Here is a 22,773-nt window from a genome sequence, read left to right on the forward strand (position 1 = left end):
CTACGTTACTTCAGAGGGAGCTGCCTTTAATATACATGGATAAATTACAAAAACAATCATTTCTGGTTCATGAAAACCTATTTATGAAAATATATGTATGTATAATTGATATCGTCAGCAATTATACAGGTTAAACAAGTTAGTGGTATCTATCTATAGTTCAACTAGTTTGGTTAGTTTAGTTCCTCTGGTAATGGGGGGGGGGTGGACTGTAAAAAGGGGTACATCAGTGACAGATAAGTTGTAGGTCTGACCAATCAAAGGGAATCAATGTGCAGTGAAGAGGTTTTCAACAAGTGGTTTAATCACAACGAGGCCTGGCTCTTGATAATTTTAACAAGACGAAGTCGAGGTAAATTATCAAGAACCAGGCCTCAGCGGGTTTAAACGAGTAGTTGAAAACCGATTCAACACACTTTGATTCCCATTTATAAATACCTTTTCGGTCACAAACATCACCACTTTTGGTCAAAAAGTAAAATAAATACAAACATTATAATTGTTCAATGACTTCTTTCAACACAACCCCCCTCCAGCTATGAAATGGTAAGGCCCTCCGCCGCCCTCGGGTAAACAACTCCTTACAAGGGAATGATGTGCGCGTCGCGCGTATCGCGTGATGTGACACAGCTGTCCCGGCCGTTGCTCTCGACCAATAGGAATGAAGAAACTGTCTTATAAGCACAGGTGCAAGCTCGCGTGTCACGCCAATGTTTCAACAGTTTTTACTGGTCATAAACAAAGGTTTATACACACCCACGTGACGCGCTCTCCACTAATAGGGTAGCGAAACTGTCTGAGGTATTTATGAATACGTGTTTATAAAAACTGTATGTCTAAATACAAGAATTGTTTGCAAGGTTTGTTGTGGATGTAGAAGCCCAAACCCACACCACTGAAATAACACTTTAAAGGAACACGTTGCCTTGGATCGGACGAGTTGGTCTTTGAAAAGCGTATGCAACCGTTTGTTACGACATGAAAATGGTTAGAAAGATGTTTTAAAAATAGAACACAATGATCCACACTCATTTGCCTCTAAACTGTGTGGTTTTTATTTTACTTTGCGAACTAACACGTTCGGCCATCATGTATGCATGGGAGTTAGAGTTTGACTCCCATAAATGGCCTACCGTGTTTGTCGACGAGGTAAAAGGAAAAACCACGCAATTTCGAGTGATACTTGTGTGGATCATTATATTCTACTTTTAAAATTTATTTCTAATCATATGCATTTTATAACGAACGGTTTCAAACGCTTTTCAAACACCAACTCGACCGATCCAAGGCAACGTGTTCCTTTAACTGTGTCTCCCAAACTGGTGAAGAGTGTCTCTTTTGGTTGTGAACACATATACAACGGAATAGTTGAAATTCATAATAATTGTTTAACTGTACAAATCTGTCCATCACGAACTCGCACATCGTCAACCTCGTTTACTCTAACCACGGGATCGTCCCGCTTCTGAACTTCTTTACTCTACCTTTTCCGGTCTATTTCTTAAATGAAACCAGCCATAAAAGTTCACTACGTTTTATTCATATATAACATATTGTAGCTGAACGTCTGGTTGTGTGTTGAGGGCGGTTTGTGCAGCTCTTATTAGTGTATTATGAGTCCGTCTATAACTTTCCAACTTTTCTGCCGAAGGTGAAGGAGACTTTCTGTTTATTTCGAGTAATTTTTGTAAAAGAACAGAGTTGAATCATTTGCAACATCACGACTCTTGAAGTGATACAGTATTGTCGGCAGTCTGCACAACAGTTCAGGGACATTGTGTGATTGTGTAGCTATAGAAGGTTATAGAAACATAGCTCGATTATTGGCACGTTCAACTTTTGTCCCCAAATAACACTGCCCTTTATTACGCTTATACAGTACGAATGGATGAGTGATACGAACATTGGTGTACTTGTCAAATGGAACCCACATACTGGATTATTAAATCGTGTGCATTGCGCATTCACTGTCTCTGTCCTTACTCTATGCACTGTCGTAAGAGTTGGACAACAGGGCTGACTTTGTGTAATCAAGTATTCGTTCCAAAGTGTAACATTCATTCTGGATTACGGTGATATTATTCATACTGTTCTTAAGAAGACGACCATATAACTTTGCCACAAGCAATGTGAAGAAATGATAACCGTACAGCCAGACGCCGATAAAGAGGTTCACACACCACACCGATTTTGCCTTTGGATATAAACACACTCCATGTGATTGCATTTTTGACCGTGGTATTTTCAAGAGTAAATCTGCAGGAGTTATTTGCTCGTCTTCACCACGTTCCGGGCGCCTTGCTAAGGATTGCTTGTCTTAGTGTTAGGTTAGTACAGGGGATTGTTTCTAATATAGACGTTAATTAACAGTGCAGTTTAACAACATATCAAAGTTTGAACGTCATCGGTGCATTGGTTATCAATTACTAACATTGATCCATAGATTTACAAAGTAAGTATATAATTGATATTATTAAATAAATTATCCTGACAACCAAAAATAGCTGTCTGTAGAAGAAGTTAAGTAAACATGTCACAGGTTTCCAAGATGACCCATTCTAATTGTTTGCCTTGATTTCTAGTTTATATCCGAGTCGTTTTACAGGCACAGCTTCAGACGCGGGGTCTGCTCAATCGATCCACTGAACATGTTGACAACTAACCTTTTAATGAAGATTTGTCTTTATGAACTATGCATTTTATACATTTTGTTTGTAACAGTTAACCGAAAGAAATCGTTGATACTTATTGCATTGAGACAATCTGCCAAACAAACGTCACTTCATAAACTTCCGATAATTGTTTGTAAAGTGTTACGCCTATAAAATTCGCAGAATTTTATGAACACAAAACTATTTTCCTTTATTCACTATATTCGTACCGCATTATGGTAAAGTGTTTACTGTCATGCAGCTTGTCGACACCATTCAGTATTACCATTTAAATAAAATTTAACTGGTGACGGTAAACAATATAATCATTAAAATTGTACAAATTGGTATTTCGGTTTCTGATTGGCTTTCATCAACCTATGTTTAAAGGAGCCGTATTGTCATTGTCGACTTGATTCGATTTATACGATTGTTTCAAACTGGAGTTGTCTTCATGTTTCCTTGATTACAACTTGAAAGCACACACTTTGTGCGAAAAGGTTTTTTTTCCTTCCATTTTTTTCTCGCAACATCGACGACCGATTGAGTCAAAATTGCACAGGTTTGTTATTTTATGCATAATAATGATATACACCAAGTGAGACGACTGGTCTTTGACAATTACCAAAAGGTGGCCTTTAACATTTCGGTTCACATTTCTATGTTTTCCTGTAAATACTTCTTTATTGGAAATGGTTTCCTTACTGTCCAATGAACCCTAATCTATGTGAGTAAATTTTGCCTTTTGGAAATAATGATAAAGATCTTATCAGTTTGAAGCATCTTGAAGTTCCCCCCATTCAGCTAAAAACGCTTAAAGACACTGTACCCTATTGGAAATTGTCAAAGACCAGTCTTCACAGTTGGTGAATCTCAACATATGCATAAAATAACAAACCTGTGATAATTTGGGCTCAATTGGTTGATGAAGTTGCGAGATAATACTGAAAGAATAAAAAACACTCTTGGCACGAAGTTATGTGCTTTTAGATGCGTAATTTCGAGACCTTAAAATCTACTTCCGGGGTCTCGAAATCAAACGCGTGGAAAATTACTTCTTTATCGACAACTACGCTACTTTAGAGGGAGCTGTTTCCCACAGTGTTTTATACTATCAACCTATCCCCATTACTCCTTTACCAAGTAAGGTTTTATGCAAATAATTTTTTTTTTCAAGTAATTACCAATTATAGTGTCCACTGCCTTTCAGTCATTGCTAGAGGGAACACATAGCCGGTGTGGCGGTTTCAACTTTCCGCTGTGTTCAGTTTTCCGAATGACCAAATACGGTAGCATTACGTCATGCGATGCCTGCGCACAGCAAGCGAAGGTAGTCCATTGTTAGTGCCGTATTGAGTCATCCGTTACCCTCCGGTAGCTGTCATGGCGGCGTCCACGAGTCGAGTACAACTAGCGGCAAACGCGTGGATCTTATGAGTTGTTTTTTTATGTAAGCAGAGTGTGACCTGCCTAAAGTTGTACCCATGAATACATGTAAAGATGGGGCAAGAGATTATGTGACTACACAGAAAATAATTGTAATAATAAACAATTTGGGGTCACTGCTGAGAGAACTACAGTACTCGCCAGGGTACTCGCGGCGGTATCTGACAGGTCACCCGGAAAACTGAACACGCCGGAAAGCTAAAACCGTTCGAACAACGTGATGATATGTCCGACTACGTCACCTGGAAAACTGAACACGGCGGAAGACTGAAACCGCCACACCGGGTCCCTTTAATACCAGGAACTTGGCTGTTATTGTGTACACAGAAAGCCTAAACTGAACTGCCAAACGAACAAAACAAATCAAATATATTTTAAGAAGTAAAACAGATTTTAGATTTTACTCATCACAAAGTCTATTGGACGCGTGACGTCATGCTTTTTAGCAGGTGGCTAATCATTGGGTAACATTGATTCTTTTTGATTGATAATTTAATAAGTGCCATGTTGCCATTTATATTACTGACTCTAGACTGTCTGGTTTATGGAACTGTGTTCTCAATACATATTACAGACTAATGGTATGTGCTAATAAATACTGTTGAACTACAAGTAATGAACCATTGCATCAGTCGTTTCAGTTTAACTTTCTCTTATAACAAGTATCCATTATTAAACCTATCCTCCAGATGGTTTTGTTGACAGTATTTGATCGTAGTTATTCCGCTTGAGTTACATTAACCTTACAGTTTTATCCCGACAGCTGATAACCCTTCTTGAACAATTGTTTTCATTTACAACCACCAAAAGTGTTGATACCGGAATATTATCTGAAAGGAAAAACAATCGTTGACCTTTTTTTCATAATTATTTAGGCCTTCAAGATGAAGGTTGAGCTGTGCCGGAACCTCTTTAAAAAACGCTATGGTGACCGAGGGCCTAGTTTATTTGTAATGACTTAAAGGCAGTGGACACTACTGGTAATTACTCAAAACCTTTCTTTCTAACGATTAATGGAGAGTTGATAATATAAAACATTGTGAGAAACGGCTCCCTCTGAAGTAACGTAGTTTTCGAGAAAGAAGTAATTTTCTACGAATTTGATTTCGAGACCTCAGATTTAGAATTTGAGGTCACGAAAGCAAGCATCTGAATGCACACAACTTCGTGTGACATGGGTGTATTTTTCTTCCATTATTATCTCGCAACTTCGATGACCAATTGAGTTCAAATTTTACTGGTAATAATTTCACGTGGAATTCTCATCATATCACTATTCACATCATGTAATATTATATTATTACAATTAATGTCTCCTTCGTTTAACTGTCATTAATCTGTTGATAGGATTCTTCGGAATTTAATCAAAAACTTGTTTAGGGTAGTACAATACTATACAGAACAAAATACATTTCCACCTTTACTCAATTTTCAAAGATTAAACATATAACGAGTATTTAATATCAGTGTCGAAAAAGTAACAGACATTTTATTTTCTGCTTTTGACAAAGGAACTTTACTGAATTAATCATTTTGTTTTGAGCTCATGACAACGAGCAAAATGGGTAAACAAAAAAAACGAAGTAAAAAGGCTGGATACTTCAACACTTCCGAATACACAGCTTCACCATATTAATACGAATGTCCTTAGGGAAATCAATTTACATGCCTTTTTAATCTGCAAAGGAGCAATCACTTTGTTGCTATTTTGCAGCAGATTAAATTAAGTAATCTTCATTTACGAACATGCTTGTTTAAAAACCTCGTTATAATAATTGTCTCCTGGTATTAAAATGTCTAACACCTTAAGTTTGTTGAGTATAATATCAAATGAATGTTCACATGCATCAGACAATGCTGATCTTGTTTTGAAGCGGTAAGCCAGTTCACAGCTACAATCCCAGCCATATCTCGTTGGGCCCCCTGTCCCCTTTAAATGTTGGTTCAAACTGGCGGTCTTCTTGGCGGGGGAGACACTGTTTATTGTCAGGGGGAAGTGGACAGGGAATGGTTTTACACAATGTTAAGAATGGGTGGCCCAAGCATTTTGGCATGTAGGTCCTCAGCCAGGTGAATGACTTCGATTCCACCATCAAGCTGAGAGAGTGGGTAGTCAGCTATCACATGACACATCGTCTGGGGTTCATCACACTCACAAAGCGGAGATACAAGACAATAAGATCCTTCATTTCATATTCTGTTAACATTATTATTATTTTTTAAAACCAAAAAAAAAATTAATATTCTTTATCCCCGATGCAAATTTAACATCTATTAAATCGTTTGCAGTACCCGCTGCTAAAACATAGGATTCGAACTGCCTCTTGCTACCGGGCAATCTCGGTGGTCTAGTTGGTATGACACTGCTCTAGAATTGCGGGGGTCGTGGGTTCGAATCCCACCCGAGTAAAATGCCTGTGATTTTTTTCACAGGACTCGGGAAAGTACTGAGTATACAGTGCTACACACATCGGTGTATATGGGTAAAAACCAAAAAATTAATATTCTTTATCCCCGATGCAAATTTAACATCTATTATATTATTTTTTTGCTTGACAGAGGAAAGAGAAAGCTGAGAGTCCAACAATGCAGAGACCCAACTTCAACGACCCTGCATCGGTTGAGCGTCTTTTTATCCAAGCAGTAGAAAGAGGCGATCGTAAAGCCATCATATTCGCCTTAGATAACGCTCCCGATCTTAACATTAATTGTACTGATCAGGATGACAGACCAGCACTTCTCATCTCCATACAGAATGGCAACTCAGGTTCGGAAAGAAATATTTATAATATAACTGCACAACTCACAAATTTACCCAATGTGAACACTCGTGTATTTTCATGCATAACTTTAGGTCAATACATAAATCATATCAAATGTCTATAATAGGGATGTTTCTATGGAGTGCCGCATTCCACAATGGAAACCATCGCTGTGTACATAACGATGCAAAGCCTTATGGCATGATTGCTTTAAAATGATTATTCAACCATATCAATAACAACCACAAGTTTCTCTACGGGTAAGTTGACCTACAAAAAGGAAAGTATTGATGAATGACTAAATATAATGTTACCCAATGCTTTAAAATGAATGTTTCTTTACCTTTTATTTCGCAAACTCTTATTTCAGATATCGTTCAGCTTCTATTGGATCACAACGTACAGTTGGGGGATTCTTTATTACGTGCAGTTGACGAGCAGTTTGTTCAGGGTGTTCGCCTCATCTGTGAGCATATCAAAAAGAAGAATTTACCCGTACGTCATTCTTTTTCTTCTTCACCTCACGCCTGCTGTCAAATACTTTTCTGTCTCCTTTCCGGAGTATATTGAATGATTTAATGTTGATGTCGCTCGTTGTAACGGGTAGTAATATTAACATGTTACAATTAAAGCAGCCATTTGTACTCCTATTCCTTATATAAAAGCAATCCAACCAGTATAATATATAGTTCCTTAACATAATAAGTGACGTTGCAAGAACAGAAAACTCATTGCTGTTTTAAGCATAATAATTTCAGCATTTTTGAATTTGTACATTTAACTAAACTTAAAGCCAATGGACACTTTCTGAACAGAAATTTTTTTAAAGTTCACAGATATATAAATAAATTACAGGGTTTACAGAAGGTAATGGTGAAAGACTTCCCTTGAAATATTATTCCATGAAATGCTTTACTTTTTGAGAAAACATTATCAATTCTCAATATCGAGAATAACGGATTTATTTTAAACACATGTCATGACACGGCGAAACGTGCGGAAACAAGGTTGTTTTTCCCCGTTATTTTCTCCCGACTCCGGTGACCGATTGAGCCAAACAGGTTTGTTATTTTTCGTACAAGTGGTGATACACGAAGTGTGGGCCTTTGGACAATACTGTTTACCGATGTTGTGCGATTGCTTTCATGTAGTTACACTCCTTTTGATAATCAAGACAAAGAAAAAAACTGTTTATAGATTTCGGGAAATCTATAAAGTGTTTTATGTCAATTTAAACATCTCAATAGAAACGTCATCGTCTCAGTTTGGTGCTAATTTGAACAAAATGTTGTAAATTGTTTATAATAATGATGTTGATACTCATCAAACATAACTCTGTGCCGCAGTGTTACACATAGTGCATTTTATGTAAAGTCAACAATATGATCTAGAATTCAAACGAGTTTTACTAAACAAATTATGAGATTTTGTTTATGTATTTGCTATTAGGAAGCTCTAAATTGCCGTGCTCTCAACGGCGATTTTCACTTTGATGTTACACCCCTGGTCTTAGCAGCACAACACAACCATTTTGACATCATTCGAATCTTATTGGAGTATGGAGCTAGAATTAAAGATCCAGGAGAATACAGTGACGAAGCTGCGATGCACACCTTGGAAAACTCCGTGGGGATGATCAATCTGTATAAGGTTTGTGACGAAAACAGTACATTGAAATTTGCAATTAGGCAAAGTTGCACTAAAATAACCCGGGATAACAATGAAAGACTATACTATATGGTTAAATGAACACGTTGCCTTGGATCGGTCGAGTTGGTCTTTGAAAAGCGTTCTGTAAACATTTGTTGTAAAATGTATATGGTTAGAAAGATATTGTAAAAGTAGAATACAGTGATCTACACAAATATGCCTCGAAATTGCGTGGTTTTCTTTTTACCCGACTAACACGGTCGGCCATTTATGGGAGTCAAAATTTGACTCCCATAAATGGCCGACCGTGATAGTTCGCGACGTAAAAGGAAAACCGTGCAACTTCGAGTGATACTTGTGTGGATCATTATATTCTACTTTTAAAACATGCATTTCATAATAAACGGTTTCAAACGCTTTTAATAGACCAACTCGTCCGATCCAAGGCAACGTGTTCCTTTAAATTTACATCGGGGATAAAGCCCATATACACTATACAGAACTGCCTTTAGCCACCGGGCAATCTCGGTGGTTCAGTTGGTATGACACTGTCGAATCACACCCGAGTAATATGCCTGTGATTTGTTTTCATGGAACTCGGGGAAAGTACTGAGTATATAGTGCTATCACATCTGTGTATATGGGTAAAAACCAAAATGAATATAATTACTGTAATAATAATAACCAGTTTGTATACAACGCTTTTCACACCCGTAGAAAGGTCTTCTCAATTCGCTTCCCACATTACTACCCCATGGTGACCGGGCCTATTGGTAATTACTCAAAGTAATTATTAACATAAAACCTGACTTGGTAAAGAGTAGTTTTCGAGAAAGAAGTAAATTTCCACGAATTTGATTTCGAGACCTCAAGTTTAGAATTTGAGGTCTTGAAATCAACCATCTAAACACACACATCTTCGTGTGACAAAGGTGTTTTTTTCTTTCATTATTATATCACAAGTTCGATGACCGATTGAGCTCAAATTTTCACAGGTTTGTTATTTTATGCATATGTCGAGATACACCAACTGTGAAGGCTAGTCTTTGACAATTACCAATAGTGTCCACTGCCTTTAAATTTTTGAACAGAGTAGTATTTGTAATGTTGAATGTCGAATTATTACTATACACGAGCTAAGCTTGCATTTTGCACATTATTTTGGACAAACATTTTAACACATTTTAAATAATTTGTCCTCATCACCCTTAGGCGCTTTCAAGTCAAGCCTACATCTCACAAACATCAAGCGATCCCTTCAGTACAACATTCGAACTTTGTTCCAAGCTTCGTAAACTCGCTCTGACAAAGTATGAATTCTGCGACCAGTTCCAAGAGTTAGCCCACCAGTGTGAGGACTTTGCAGCTGGTCTTTTAGACCAGGTGCGAGATTCCAATGAGCAGGCTCTGATTCTTAACCATGACCCATATGGATGGAGTAATCCGTCTGAGGACCTCCAGACATGTCAGCCAAATAGAGTCAAAGCTGCAATTTTCTTTGAACAGAGGAAGGTATGTATATTTCTATTAAGCTATTCTATATGTTTGTTTAATGGAGTTAGTCATCGTTTACTTTTTTGGAATGTTTACCAAGTATCGAATTGTACTGATGGTACATAGTAACATGATAACTTTGGATGTAAATAACAACCTCTAATATAATTTTGGGTTGTTGAACAAAGAGAATGACCTAGCGCGGAATTTGAACCAACGACCTCCGGAGTAACGTGCTGGCGCTCCACCGATTAGCTAAGCTATCTAGAACCTTGTTTAGCAGTCTGTCTGTTTCGACAAAATGAAGGTTCGGTGCCAGTCAGAGGTCTTACTATCGTTACCTTCAGTTTAGCCAGGGATTACACTCGAGTTTATGATGCAACATTGGAAGTAGCTGCCAGTTAATCATCCTCGATCCCGGTGTGGCGGTTTCAACTTTCCGCCGTGTTCAGTTTTCCGAATGACCAAATACAGTAACATTACGTCATGCGACACCTGCGCACAGCAAGCAAAAGTAGTCAATTTTTAGTCCCGGAAAAGTGAACACGGTGGAAGACTAAAACCGCCACACCTGGATGCGATTTTGTGCTTTATTATTTAATTTTTGATATCTGAAATACAAATTCGCCCAAACTTGGGGTGTTATCCCTGGCTAATGACGTCACCATTGCGTCGCCACAATTATGGCCTAAATGTTAAAGTCACCTGGAAGTGGTATTTTTTCAAAATAAAGCTTTTGTCACTAATGTGTTTTGATGTGTGGAATGTGAATAAACAGTTAACTAAGGTTTTAAAAAATCAGTTCTTATGTTATTTACAAATTTAAGAGTAGACTCCGACCCCAGAGGGCGCTGTTCGTGACGTCAATCGAGGCAGATTTTGCCTGTAGAGTAAACACAATTGCAAAGTACATGTACGGACCAAGTCGTGAGTTTGTACGTTTCAAAATATTTTTTTTTGTTTTTTCCGGCAATGCCGACCAGGTGTATTGCTGCTGAATGCAGAAAAACACTTTTTGAAATGTATCAACTCACGAGTTGGACGTACATGTACTTTGCGCGCGTGTTTACTATACGCATTGCAGGCAAAGTCTGCCTCGATTGACGTCACAAAAGAGGTAGGCGGAGTCAGCCCCCCAAACAACTTTATACATTTTTTAAACATATAAGTCGTGACAAACAATTACTAAAAACATTCTTTTATTGTTCGTAAGCATATACTCTTATGTTTGAAAGAAACAAATTATATTTCAAGGTGACTTTGAAGGAACACGTTGCCATGGATCGGTCGAGTTGGTCTTTGAAAAGCGATTGTAACCGTTTGTTATAAATGCGTATGGTTAGAAATATGTTTAAAAAGTAGTACAATAATTCACACACATTTGCCTCGAAATTGCGTGGTTTTCCTTTTACTTTGCGAACTAACACGGTCGGCCATTTATGAGAGTCAAAAATTTGACTCCAATAAATGGCCGACCGTGTTTGTCGACGAGGTAAAAGGAAAACCACACAATTTCGAGTGATACTTTTGTGCCTTAAAATATCTTTCTAATCATATGTATTCTATAACAAACGGTTACATACGCTTTTCAAATACCAACTCGAAAAATCCAAGGCAACGTGTTCATTTAAGTTAAGATGCATTTGACAACGCCTAGTGCATTGAGTTTGCTTATAGACGACTTGGTTGTGCAACTCCGTTTGTACGTTAAGAAACCTTTGACAACGCCCAGTGCGTTGAGTTTTGCTGGACGAGTTCGTGGCCTAAGACGACTTGGTCGAGCAACTCCGTTTGTACACTAAGAATGACAACGCCCAGTGCATTGAAGTGCTGGACGAGTTCGTGGTCCGAATACGACTTGGTCGTGCAACTCTGTTTGTTCGCTAAAAAGCCTTTGATAACGCCCAGTGCATTGAGTTTTGCTGGACGAGTTCGTGGCACGAAACCGACTTGGTCGTGCAACTCCGTTTGTTCGCTATTAAGAAGCCTTTGATAACGCCCAGTGCATTGAGTTTGCTGAACGAGTTCGTGGCACGAAACCGACTTGGTCGTGCAACTCCGTTTGTTCGCTAAGAAGCCTTTGACAACGAACAGTGCATTGAGTTTTGCTTGACGAGTTCGTGGCACGAAGACGACTTGCTCGTGCAACTCTGTTTGTACGCTAAACGCCCAGTGTATTGAGTTGAATTCGCTATTACATCAGATGAACGACACAATTATTAGATGTAAATAATAATGTTACGATTTTGTGTGATTTACTTACAGTTTGTGGCTCATCCTCACTGCCAACAACGTTTGATTGAACAGTGGTGCCTTAAAATATCTTTCTAATCATATGTATTCTATAACAAACGGTTACATACGCTTTTCAAATACCAACTCGAAAAATCCAAGGCAACGTGTTCATTTAAGTTAAGATGCATTTGACAACGCCTAGTGCATTGAGTTTGCTTATAGACGACTTGGTTGTGCAACTCCGTTTGTACGTTAAGAAACCTTTGACAACGCCCAGTGCGTTGAGTTTTGCTGGACGAGTTCGTGGCCTAAGACGACTTGGTCGAGCAACTCCGTTTGTACACTAAGAATGACAACGCCCAGTGCATTGAAGTGCTGGACGAGTTCGTGGTCCGAATACGACTTGGTCGTGCAACTCTGTTTGTTCGCTAAAAAGCCTTTGATAACGCCCAGTGCATTGAGTTTTGCTGGACGAGTTCGTGGCACGAAACCGACTTGGTCGTGCAACTCCGTTTGTTCGCTATTAAGAAGCCTTTGATAACGCCCAGTGCATTGAGTTTGCTGAACGAGTTCGTGGCACGAAACCGACTTGGTCGTGCAACTCCGTTTGTTCGCTAAGAAGCCTTTGACAACGAACAGTGCATTGAGTTTTGCTTGACGAGTTCGTGGCACGAAGACGACTTGCTCGTGCAACTCTGTTTGTACGCTAAACGCCCAGTGTATTGAGTTGAATTCGCTATTACATCAGATGAACGACACAATTATTAGATGTAAATAATAATGTTACGATTTTGTGTGATTTACTTACAGTTTGTGGCTCATCCTCACTGCCAACAACGTTTGATTGAACAGTGGTACCATGGTCTTCCTGGTTGGCGAGATCAAGGTTCCTTTAAGTCTGGTTTGACCGTCTTGTTGATGGGTCTCAGCTTCCCACTCCTCTCTATAGCTTACATTCTTTTCCCGTATGGCAAGCTCGGCAGGTTCCTTCGCATCCCATATGTCAAATTTGTGTGTCACACCGCCTCCCAACTGTGCTTCCTTCTTCTCTTGCTGTACCAAACTATAGGTAAGTCGCAGGACAAGATTCAAAGACTACGGCCCTTTTTTCGAAACGACTGGATTTGGCTTTGGAATCGGTTCAGGCTAGATTGGCCCCGCGTTTGTTTTGACACTTGCGCGTGCTTTGCGTATACGCGCCCAGGGTTTCAGACGAGAGGACGGAGCCTGAAGCCGAATCCGAAGCCGAAGCCATGGTTTCGGAAAAGGCCTATAATTCCAATAGAATTAAAAGAAAAATCAATGTAATTACCTTGTGTAAGTTTGCCTTAGCTTGCTATGTAATTTGAGGATGTTGAGTGTACAGTTTGTTATATTGTTTTAATTATTTTATTGATTTGATTCGTTTTATTTGAACCATGTAGTTGAAAGCACATCTCATCCTTTATCAGCATTAGCAGTAAGCAAAGCAGAGGAAGAAAGTACTTCAAGTGATTCAGTATCAACTACGACGGTCAGATCTAACCCACCTAGTATTATAATGTTGTTTATAGTGGCATGGGTTGCCGGTAAGTAGACCATTTTCATAATTTTACGATGCCTTGGATCGGTCGAGTTGGTCAAAAAGCTTTTGAAACCGTTTGATATGAAATCAATATATTGGTTGCGGAAAGATGTTTTAAAAGTAGAATATAATGATCCACACAAATATATCTCGAAATTGCGTGGTTTCCCTTTTACTTTGCGAACTATCCTGGGGTGGATTTCACAAAGAGTTAGGACTAGTCTTATCTCGAGTTAGGGCCAGTTACTCGTCCTAACTTAGGACTATCCATGCAATTTGTATATCTCCCAGGACTAGTCCTAAGTTAGGACTAGTCCTAACTCTTTGTGAAATCGACCCCTGGTCGGCCAGTTTATGGAGTCAAAAACTTGACTCCACAAAATGGCGTACCGCGATAGTTCACGACGTATAAGGAAAACCATGCAATTTTGAGGCATATTATTTGTGTGGATCGTTGTATTCTACTTTTGAAACACCTTTCTAACCACACGCATTTTATAACAACCGGTTTCAAACGCTTTCAATGACCAACTTGCTCGATCCAAGGCAACATGTCCCTTTAATTTAAAGAAGTGAATTTAAGCCAACACTAATAAATTACTTTAATACTAATAATAATGAACCATTTTGTACAGCGCAAATTACAATCACAGAGAAGTCTCTAAGCGCTTTGAGATGAAAACAAAAGAGAAGGAAAAGTTAAAAGAGATGTGAATTAATTACAAAAGAAAAATTTAGTTGATACCGAAATAAATACTAAAGGCTGAATAACCTTGTCTTAAATCAATTCACTGTTTGAGCTCGTTGTATGTTGTCCGGAAGACTATTCCATAACTCTGTTGCTGCTGCTGCAACTCTGGGTGGATTTTACAAAATGTTAAGACTAGTCTTATCTCGAGTTAGGACTAGTTACTCGTCCTAACTTGGGACCAGCTTTATTTTTAAAAAATATATTTTAGGGGTTGTCCTATGTTAGGACTAGTCCTAACTCTTTGTGTCATCGACCCATGGCCTCATAACATTTAGTGAAAGTCGAGGGACAAACTATATAAGAGAGACTTGGAGTAGAGATTACGAACTGGGTGACATTTTTTGCCAATCCGTCCATTTCAACAGTCTATTTCTCATTCATACAGGGATGACGTGGTCCAAATGCAAGGAGCTCTGGTACAATGGCTCAAGATTCTTCAATAATCTATGGAACTATTTTGATTTTGTTACCCTTGTGTTGTACTGGACGGTCATTGCACTTCTCTTTATGGTGTATTTTAAGGTAAATACTTTACACATTTTATTCGATATCGAAATTAAAATCTTAGTAAGGTAGTAAAAGCGGACTCGGTTTACTTTAGGGAAAGGGTCGTTATGTGGGAAGGTATGCGGTGACACCATGTAATGACTATCACTTAATGAGTTAGGGTGGTTCTGAAAAGAACCGTTGGTTTCAACTGGACGTTTCGATCAGTATGCTCTGATCGTCTTCAGTGGAAAAGGATCGTGTTTAGTTTGATAAATCTTACTACGACATCAGAACTTGTGGGCCCACCATAAGGAATAAGCCGTTTTGAGGTATGGTGGACACAGTCAATGACACTATAGGTTTGGGTAATTTGTATGTGACACCCAAACCAAACAGTGCACTACTAAAGGCTAATATTGATTATCTCGCACGCATCATCGGCGTGAAAATAGTTGTACATTTTGGAATTCACTAGAATTGAGTCTATAGCTTTTGAAAGGCGAATCGCAAACAAGTTTGTAACGATGACTTTGAAAAAAAGATAATAACACTAATGAGCTCTAACGTGTAATTCTCATGACGAGTTTTCCATATCAATTAATTTTATTGCAATATTTTTTTGAGATTCATGATGATTCGGGGAATGATTCTGATATATCGCTTCATGAATAACTACTATATACGATCCAGGTAGAGTTTGTTCTTAGAGAACTGTCTTGCTTAATTCTACTACCGCGGAGTAGATTTATCTGATGTACGGGTGACTTCTCAGTTCTGAAAAGAACTGTCCTTTTTTTTTTTTTTTTAACTACTATCCGGGTGGAAGGTATTGAAAATTGACTTGGATTACTACTTTAGCTTTTGGGATCGTAGTTAACTGAACAACCGTTTCGACTAGCTTGCTCTAGTCATCGCTAGGAGATTATGGTGTTACCACAAAGCAAACACATATTGGTATCTCACCATGCAATGCCTCAAATCCTATTATAATATCAATATTGTTTTGTTTTATTGATCTTGTATCCTATAGGCAGAGCAAGGCGATCCGGCGCACGTAGTGGCTCGGTCACAGGAGATCAATGTCACTTTAAGCCCGTCCTCAACTCTTGATCCATTTACCCTCGAATCAAACGAACCTCCCGTCCAAGAAAACTTAAAAGACATCGAAGACTCCCTAGACGTTATCTCAGGCAAGCTTGATCAACTCCTATCTGGGCAGCAGTCGATGAGTTATAATATGTCCAACGCAGTGTTAAAGGCAATGGCAAACAAGACACGTCGAGGGTTCAGACCGCCAGTAAGTTGACAGTATAGGGTCATTCCACCAAGTTGAGACACAGTGTGATTTTTGTGCAGTATTTGTCGATATTATGAAAAGAAATCATTTATTTGACCCAATTATTTCAGGTAACATTCTCCTTTGAGTGTGGTATATATGTTTTAATGCATTTTATTGGAAATTATTGTGAAAAATGTGTGATTTGGACGTAACACGGACACCGTGTCCGTGTTACATCCAGAAATGTATTTTATCGTTACATCCATAAATTTATTTTTTCAAATGTGTCAACACTCAAGTACCTAATGCATTTTAATGGAAATTATTTTAAAAAATGTGTGATTTGGACGTAATGAAAAAAAAAAAAAAAAAAGGGAATTAAGAACAGAAAATAATCTGGAAAATAAAAGAAGTTTTGTAGTTGCTGTTCAATTCAAGTCAAGAGAGGGCGCTGTAACCGGGCACTATTTTCAAAGATTAGTGCCCGCTCGGGAACTAGTTCCCGCAAACACGCGCGCGCGATCGCTAGACTATATTAGTTCATCACACGTGACCGTGTTTCAGCCAACCAGAATACAGAACAAGCAAGAGGTGTGTTATAATAATAACTATTCACACTTGTTTACCTCATCAGGAAGGAGCAGATGGTGCAGACGGAGAGCGTTTTACATGGGGGGCATATAACCCTATTCTAGTTGCGGAGGCATTATTTGCACTGGCGAAAGTCATGAGCTTTATGAGAATGATCTGTCTGACGGTTGTGAACCGACATGTGGGACCTATGCAAATCTCTCTCGGTGGGATGATGGTGGATATCGCCAAGTTTCTCTTCATCTTCTGCTTCGTATGGTTTGCCTTCTCCCTTGGAATGAATCAGTTGTATTGGTATTATTCAAAGCATCTTAATCAACCCTTTGGAACGTAAGTCACTATAACTCACTATCTTTTTTTCAGTATTACTTCGACACTATAAGAAGTCCCCGTTTATACTCTTGGTCTTGAAATGGTTCAGAGGGAACCTGCTATGGCGAGTCAGTCTTATATAGCACACGTATCTACCAACAAGGTACTCAAGGCACTGAGTTATATACAAACGTCCAGAAAGATAGGTTGTTGAAGTGATGAATTCTTAGACCCAATTATGTAGCACTTTATAAGGGTTTACAAAGTGCTACGGCGCATACAGCAGCCACAGCCAAGAACACCTGGGCGAACCCCTTCTCTTTTCGAAAAGTGCACTGGGTTCTTTTACATGCGTTACACAACACATAGGACCAACGGCTTTACGTCCTATCTGAAGGACGAAGCAATGGTTTAAAAGTGCTTGCTTATTAAAAGCCATTGGACACTTTCGGAACAGAAACAACATTAAAAGTTCACAGATTTACAAATAACTTACACGGTTTACAGAAGGCAATGGTGAAAGACTTCTCTTGAAATATTATTCCCTGAAAGGCTTCACTTTTTGAGAAAACAATATAACAATATCAATTCTCGATTTCGAGAATTACGGATTTATTTTAAACACATGTCATGACACGGCGAAACGTGCGGAAACAAGGGCGGGTTTTCCCGTTATTTACTCCAACTACGCTGACCAATTTAGCCAGGTTTGTTATTTTACATATAAGTTGTGATAAACGAGGTGTGGGCCTTGGACAATACTGTTTACCGAAAGTGTCCAATGGATTAAGTGTCACTGCTATTCAGCTAATTGTCAAAACTTCTCCGCAAGTAATGGAGAACATGTCCCTCGTCTACTAACCTAATGAATTGAGTCTGATGTGACATTAGTCCCAGCTCTAAGTCAGGACCCAACTAAATTGTGACTCTGGTCAGTTCTGAGTGAAAAACTCTGTAACAATCTTGCGCAGAGATAGGCCTATACAGTTGTAAATTGCGCACAGCTTTTTCAAAATGATGTAAAAGTTTCTCGGTGTTTTCGTCATTAAGAATCCATTATTTTTTTACAAAAGTAACCTGCAGTGATGTAATATCTTCAATTGGATGTCCAGAAATTGAAGTTTCTTACATGCAATCCATCCGTCTGACAGTATTTATTCCTTGTTTTTGTTTTACTTGCAGGCTTATGGAGACAATGTCAACCTTGTTCTGGGCTCTATTTGGACTACCAGATATCTCCATTGTTAATTTACCAGGAGTTGATCATATGTTTACTCAGTCCGTTGGTCAATTACTGTATGCTGTATACCACATCATAGCAATAGTAGTTCTCCTGAATGTACTGATCGCCATGATGAGTAATACGTACACTCGTGTTGAGGTTTGTAGCAACAACTTAAAGGAACACGTTGCCTTGGATCGGTCGAGTTGGTCTTTGAAAAGCGTTTGCAACCGTTTTTTATAAAATGCATATGGGTAGAAAGATGATGTAAAAGTAGAATACAATGATCCACACAAACATGCCTCGAAATTGCACGGTTTTCCTTTTACCTCGTAGACTAACACGGTCGGCCATTTATGGGAGTCAAATTTTTGACTCCCATAAATGGCCGACCGTGTTAGTTCGCACAGTAAAAGGAAAACCAGGCAATTTCGAGGCACACTTGTGTGGATCATTGTATTCTACTTTTAAAACATCTTTTCAATGCATTTTATAAAAAACGGTTACAAACGCTTTTTATAGACCAACTCGTCCGATCCAAGGCAACGTGTTCCTTTAACATTAATATACCTTGATCATGGTGTGGCCATTTTTATTTTTCTCCAAACCAAATCACTGTAACCAAAACCGAGGCTGGAAGAAAAATTAGTATGGCTCCATTTGTTCATGTACATTAGCATTCCTTACTGTTTTCGGATACAGGGGACATCTCCAAGATGATGACAGCATGATAAATATATTGTTTCGTAAAGTTACAGTTTCCCGGCTGCTTTGATGACTCATGACGTGGCGTGTAGCGGCCGAGCGGTCATGCGCACTGGACACAAGCTGTGATGTCTGCCCAGGTCCCAATTTCATGGCTTTGCTTTACCGTAAGCACAGAATCGGCGCTTACGTAAGCAGGGAATTCTGTGCTTACGGCAAGCGTATTTTACGGGCTAGCGGGGAATTTTGGCTTCTGCGCGTACGTACCCCTACGTTACGAGGCATTCTACGCTTACAAGGCTAGCAAAGAAATTCGGCGATTGCACGTAAGCGGGGAATCGTGATCGTAAGCGCAGAATTCGGAGGTAAGCAGAGCCATGAAATTGGGCCCAGCACAGTGCATGTCCGAGTAACAGTATTTACACCATTTGTCTTTTTGATTAGCAAGACACTCTAAGGGACAAACCGTCACGGCTTACCCTTTACTTAGTTTGGTTATGGGGAATCACAGATAATACTTTTTGGTTAAGGACACAAGCGGTATAATAGTAAAACAAAACTATTTAAACTAGGTGCAGTAACCTACTCTTATATCGCATTGAAGAAAAACAAACTCCGAAGATCACATGGGTTATCCGAACCAAAACTCCTTCATTCGAAGTCATCATTTTGTGTTTGATTTAATGAACGCCGCAAACTACCATAATTTGTTACAGATGGATGCCGATATGGAGTGGAAATTTTCTCGCTCCAAGTTGTGGATGAGTTACTTCGATGAACTTGGGACTGTGCCTCCTCCCTTGAACATCTTACCAACTCCCAAGACAGTTTACTACTTCGTCAGATGGCTCTTCTGTGACGTGTGCTGCCGAGAAAATCTCGCCAAGAAATACAAGGTATACTTTGAATAAGGGTCAGAGAGGAGCTTTGAATAAAATAGTATCAGCTAAAGTAATGTACACAAGATATGTATTATTATTTTTCTATGCAAGTCGCCAGACACACAAGGCCTGAAGGCCACTTCAAGATGTGGGCATAAAAACAATCCAGAGGAGGGATGAAACAGGGTTACCCCATTTACAGTCCATACTGATGTAGGCTTGGGTATCATCAGTCCGAAGCCTGGCCGGTAGAGCAGAAAGCACTACATACCAAATTTTACGTAGCAAGTGTCACGACTGAGATTCGAACCCACACTCTGCTGATCAAACACCAGGGCTTGAATCCGGTGCTCTTAACCGGTCGGCCCTAACATGCCACGAAAAAGAAAAAGAATTAATATGTCCTTTAAAATAAAGATATAACACGTTCCTTATAAAACATAATTTTTGAAATGCAATGGTCGTGGTTTCGAATCCAACCCTACTACTATGCCTGTGATAATGTTTCACAGGACTCGGGATAGTACTGATGCTAACACACATCGGTGTATGGCTAAAAACCAAAATTAATATTCTTTATCCCCGATGCAAATTTAACATATATTATACGTTATTTAAACATAGATTATTTATGTACCAAGCATCTAGAATGATGTTGTGTTTTCAACTTTTTTTCGAACAGGAGAGGTTGCGAAGCATTGTTGATGAAAGACAAATGAAATTTCGGGTAAGTTGATTCAGCAACTAGAAGTCAAATAAATTGATATACACTCAGTATACGTATTTGATGTTCTACTATCTTCTAATGATTATAACAACTCTCTTTCCAATTAGCTATGTTGTGTGTTTAGGGGTCGATTTCACAAAGAGTTAGGACTAGTCCTAACTTAGGACTAGTCCTATAGGAGATGTTAAAAACGTATGGCTAGTCCTAAGTTAGGACAAGTTACTCGTCCTACTCGAGATATGACTAGTCTTAACTCTTTGTGAAATCCACCCCTGAAAAGTCTACCCGTTGAATATTAATGTTTTAAGGCACTGGCCACTTGGTAATTACTCCAAATAAGGTTTAGCATAATAAACATATTTGGTAACGAGCAATGGCGAGCTGTTTGATAGTACAACACATTGTGAGATACGGCTCCCTCTGAAGTAACGTAGTTTTCGAGAAAGAAGTGATTTCTCGGTCAAATATTTGAATTGATTTCGAAAGTCCTCAACTTCGTATATGACAAGGGTGTTTTTCTTCCATTATTATCTCGCAACTTCGACGACCAGTTGAGTTCGAACTTTCACAGGTTTGTTATTCTGTGCATGTTGAGATACACCACGTGAGAAGACTGGTCTTTGACAATTACAAAAGGTGTCCAGCAGTGCGTTTAATAATGCCTAGAAATGTTACGCTGTTTTGCTTCCAAACTTTAAAAGGTTACCCAACACGCCATCGTTTGACCTTAGCGGTGGTCCAATAACGTCATGTCATTATCAGATCATCAACAGAAAACTTTTTAAATTCTTTTTATGTTTTATTATGTTACATAACGCAGGAAGTATCAGAACAGGTTGTGAGACGTTATCACTTTGAGAAGCGCCACCAAGAGGAAGAAGATGACCAGGCTAACTTGCTGAATGAGCTCAAGCAGGATATCTCTGGGTTTAAATATGACATGTTCGAAGCACTTTCCGAGATGGATAAAAAGATAAGAGAAGTGGATGCTAAGGTGAACGACAAGGACCTAGACGAGGAAGGAGGCTTGGGAACGGGTATGTTTAAGGCTCTACAAGACGCCATGAAAGAACCAGAAAGAAGAGACAGTATGATATCAATGTCTTCAGGATGCTCCGTTGCTATGGTTGATATGAGATCTGCCAGGAATGATAACCAAACTCCAGAATGGATGGATCATGATGACATAGAAATGACGCCACTTGTTAATAGTACGACGGCGAATAAGACTGAATCTGAGCAACCACCCAACGGTCAAGCTGCTGACCCTCTTAAGTTCATTGACGATGATGATGCATTGGGTGCACATAGAAACACTGAAGTTTAATACATCATCAGATGGCAATCCATTTTTCAATTAAGAATCAGAGGAAAATGTCCATCATCTTCAGTCAAGATCTTAGATCCTATAGTTTGAGGACGAAGCAATAACATTATTTTTTATTCGTCTATACGTTTCAACCAATCTTTAAAGACTATTTGCATAACAGATAATATAATTATATCAGCTAATTTGACATTTACGCTTACTAAAGATGTTGATATTATTATCGTATTCATAGAGGAGATGTTTTAGTTAAAGTGTATACTAGGAGTTCTTTAGATCCATGCAAGTTTAGTTTATTTCAAATAGTATACCGAATGTTTCCGAAAGCTTATAGAAACAGTTCTATAGAATAATTGACACATTTTTGAATGTCTGATTTAGCAGAATTTCCCACCTTTGTCTTTTATTATAATTGAATGTAGCATCCGGATATGCTTTCTATACCAATAAGTATTTCAAAATGGAGTTGGTTATCATGAAACGTTATGAATCCGCTGAGCTTTAAATGAATGATGACGAATTTGGCTCATTGAGAGTTGAAGGCACTGGACATATTGGTAATTACTCGAAATAATTGTTGGCATAAATAATAACTTGTTACTAAGCATTGGAGAGTATAAAACATGTGAGAAACGGCTCCCTCTGAAGTAACGTATACGTTTTCAGAAAGAAGTAATTTCTCACTAA

General features: G+C 38.8%; 1 protein-coding gene and 1 non-coding gene across 3 annotated transcripts; both read left to right on the plus strand.

Annotated features, from left to right (window-relative positions):
• Nucleotides 1–1,885: 1,885 nt before the first annotated feature.
• Nucleotides 1,886–22,773, plus strand: LOC117303380 (transient receptor potential-gamma protein-like). 2 transcript variants are annotated; one of them, XM_033787553.1, is made up of 14 exons: nt 1,886–2,327; nt 6,657–6,864; nt 7,230–7,354; nt 8,309–8,509; nt 9,722–10,021; nt 13,049–13,307; nt 13,663–13,806; nt 14,939–15,075; nt 16,073–16,339; nt 16,956–17,242; nt 18,407–18,605; nt 19,868–20,047; nt 20,715–20,759; nt 21,580–22,773. In XM_033787553.1, exons 2-14 carry the CDS (start codon nt 6,684–6,686, stop codon nt 22,084–22,086), a joined length of 2,832 nt encoding a protein of 943 aa, XP_033643444.1. In that variant the 5' UTR covers nt 1,886–2,327; nt 6,657–6,683; the 3' UTR covers nt 22,087–22,773. The 2 variants fall into 2 exon arrangements, with proteins under 2 accessions (XP_033643444.1, XP_033643446.1); XM_033787555.1 differs by lacking the exon at nt 1,886–2,327 and adding an exon at nt 2,389–2,452.
• Trnas-aga lies at nt 6,435–6,507 on the plus strand. Its single transcript has one exon. It is a non-coding gene; the product is annotated as a tRNA-Ser (tRNA).

This window comes from Asterias rubens, chromosome 19 (assembly GCF_902459465.1).
Source record: "Asterias rubens chromosome 19, eAstRub1.3, whole genome shotgun sequence".
NCBI classification, from domain to species: Eukaryota; Metazoa; Echinodermata; class Asteroidea; order Forcipulatida; family Asteriidae; genus Asterias; species Asterias rubens.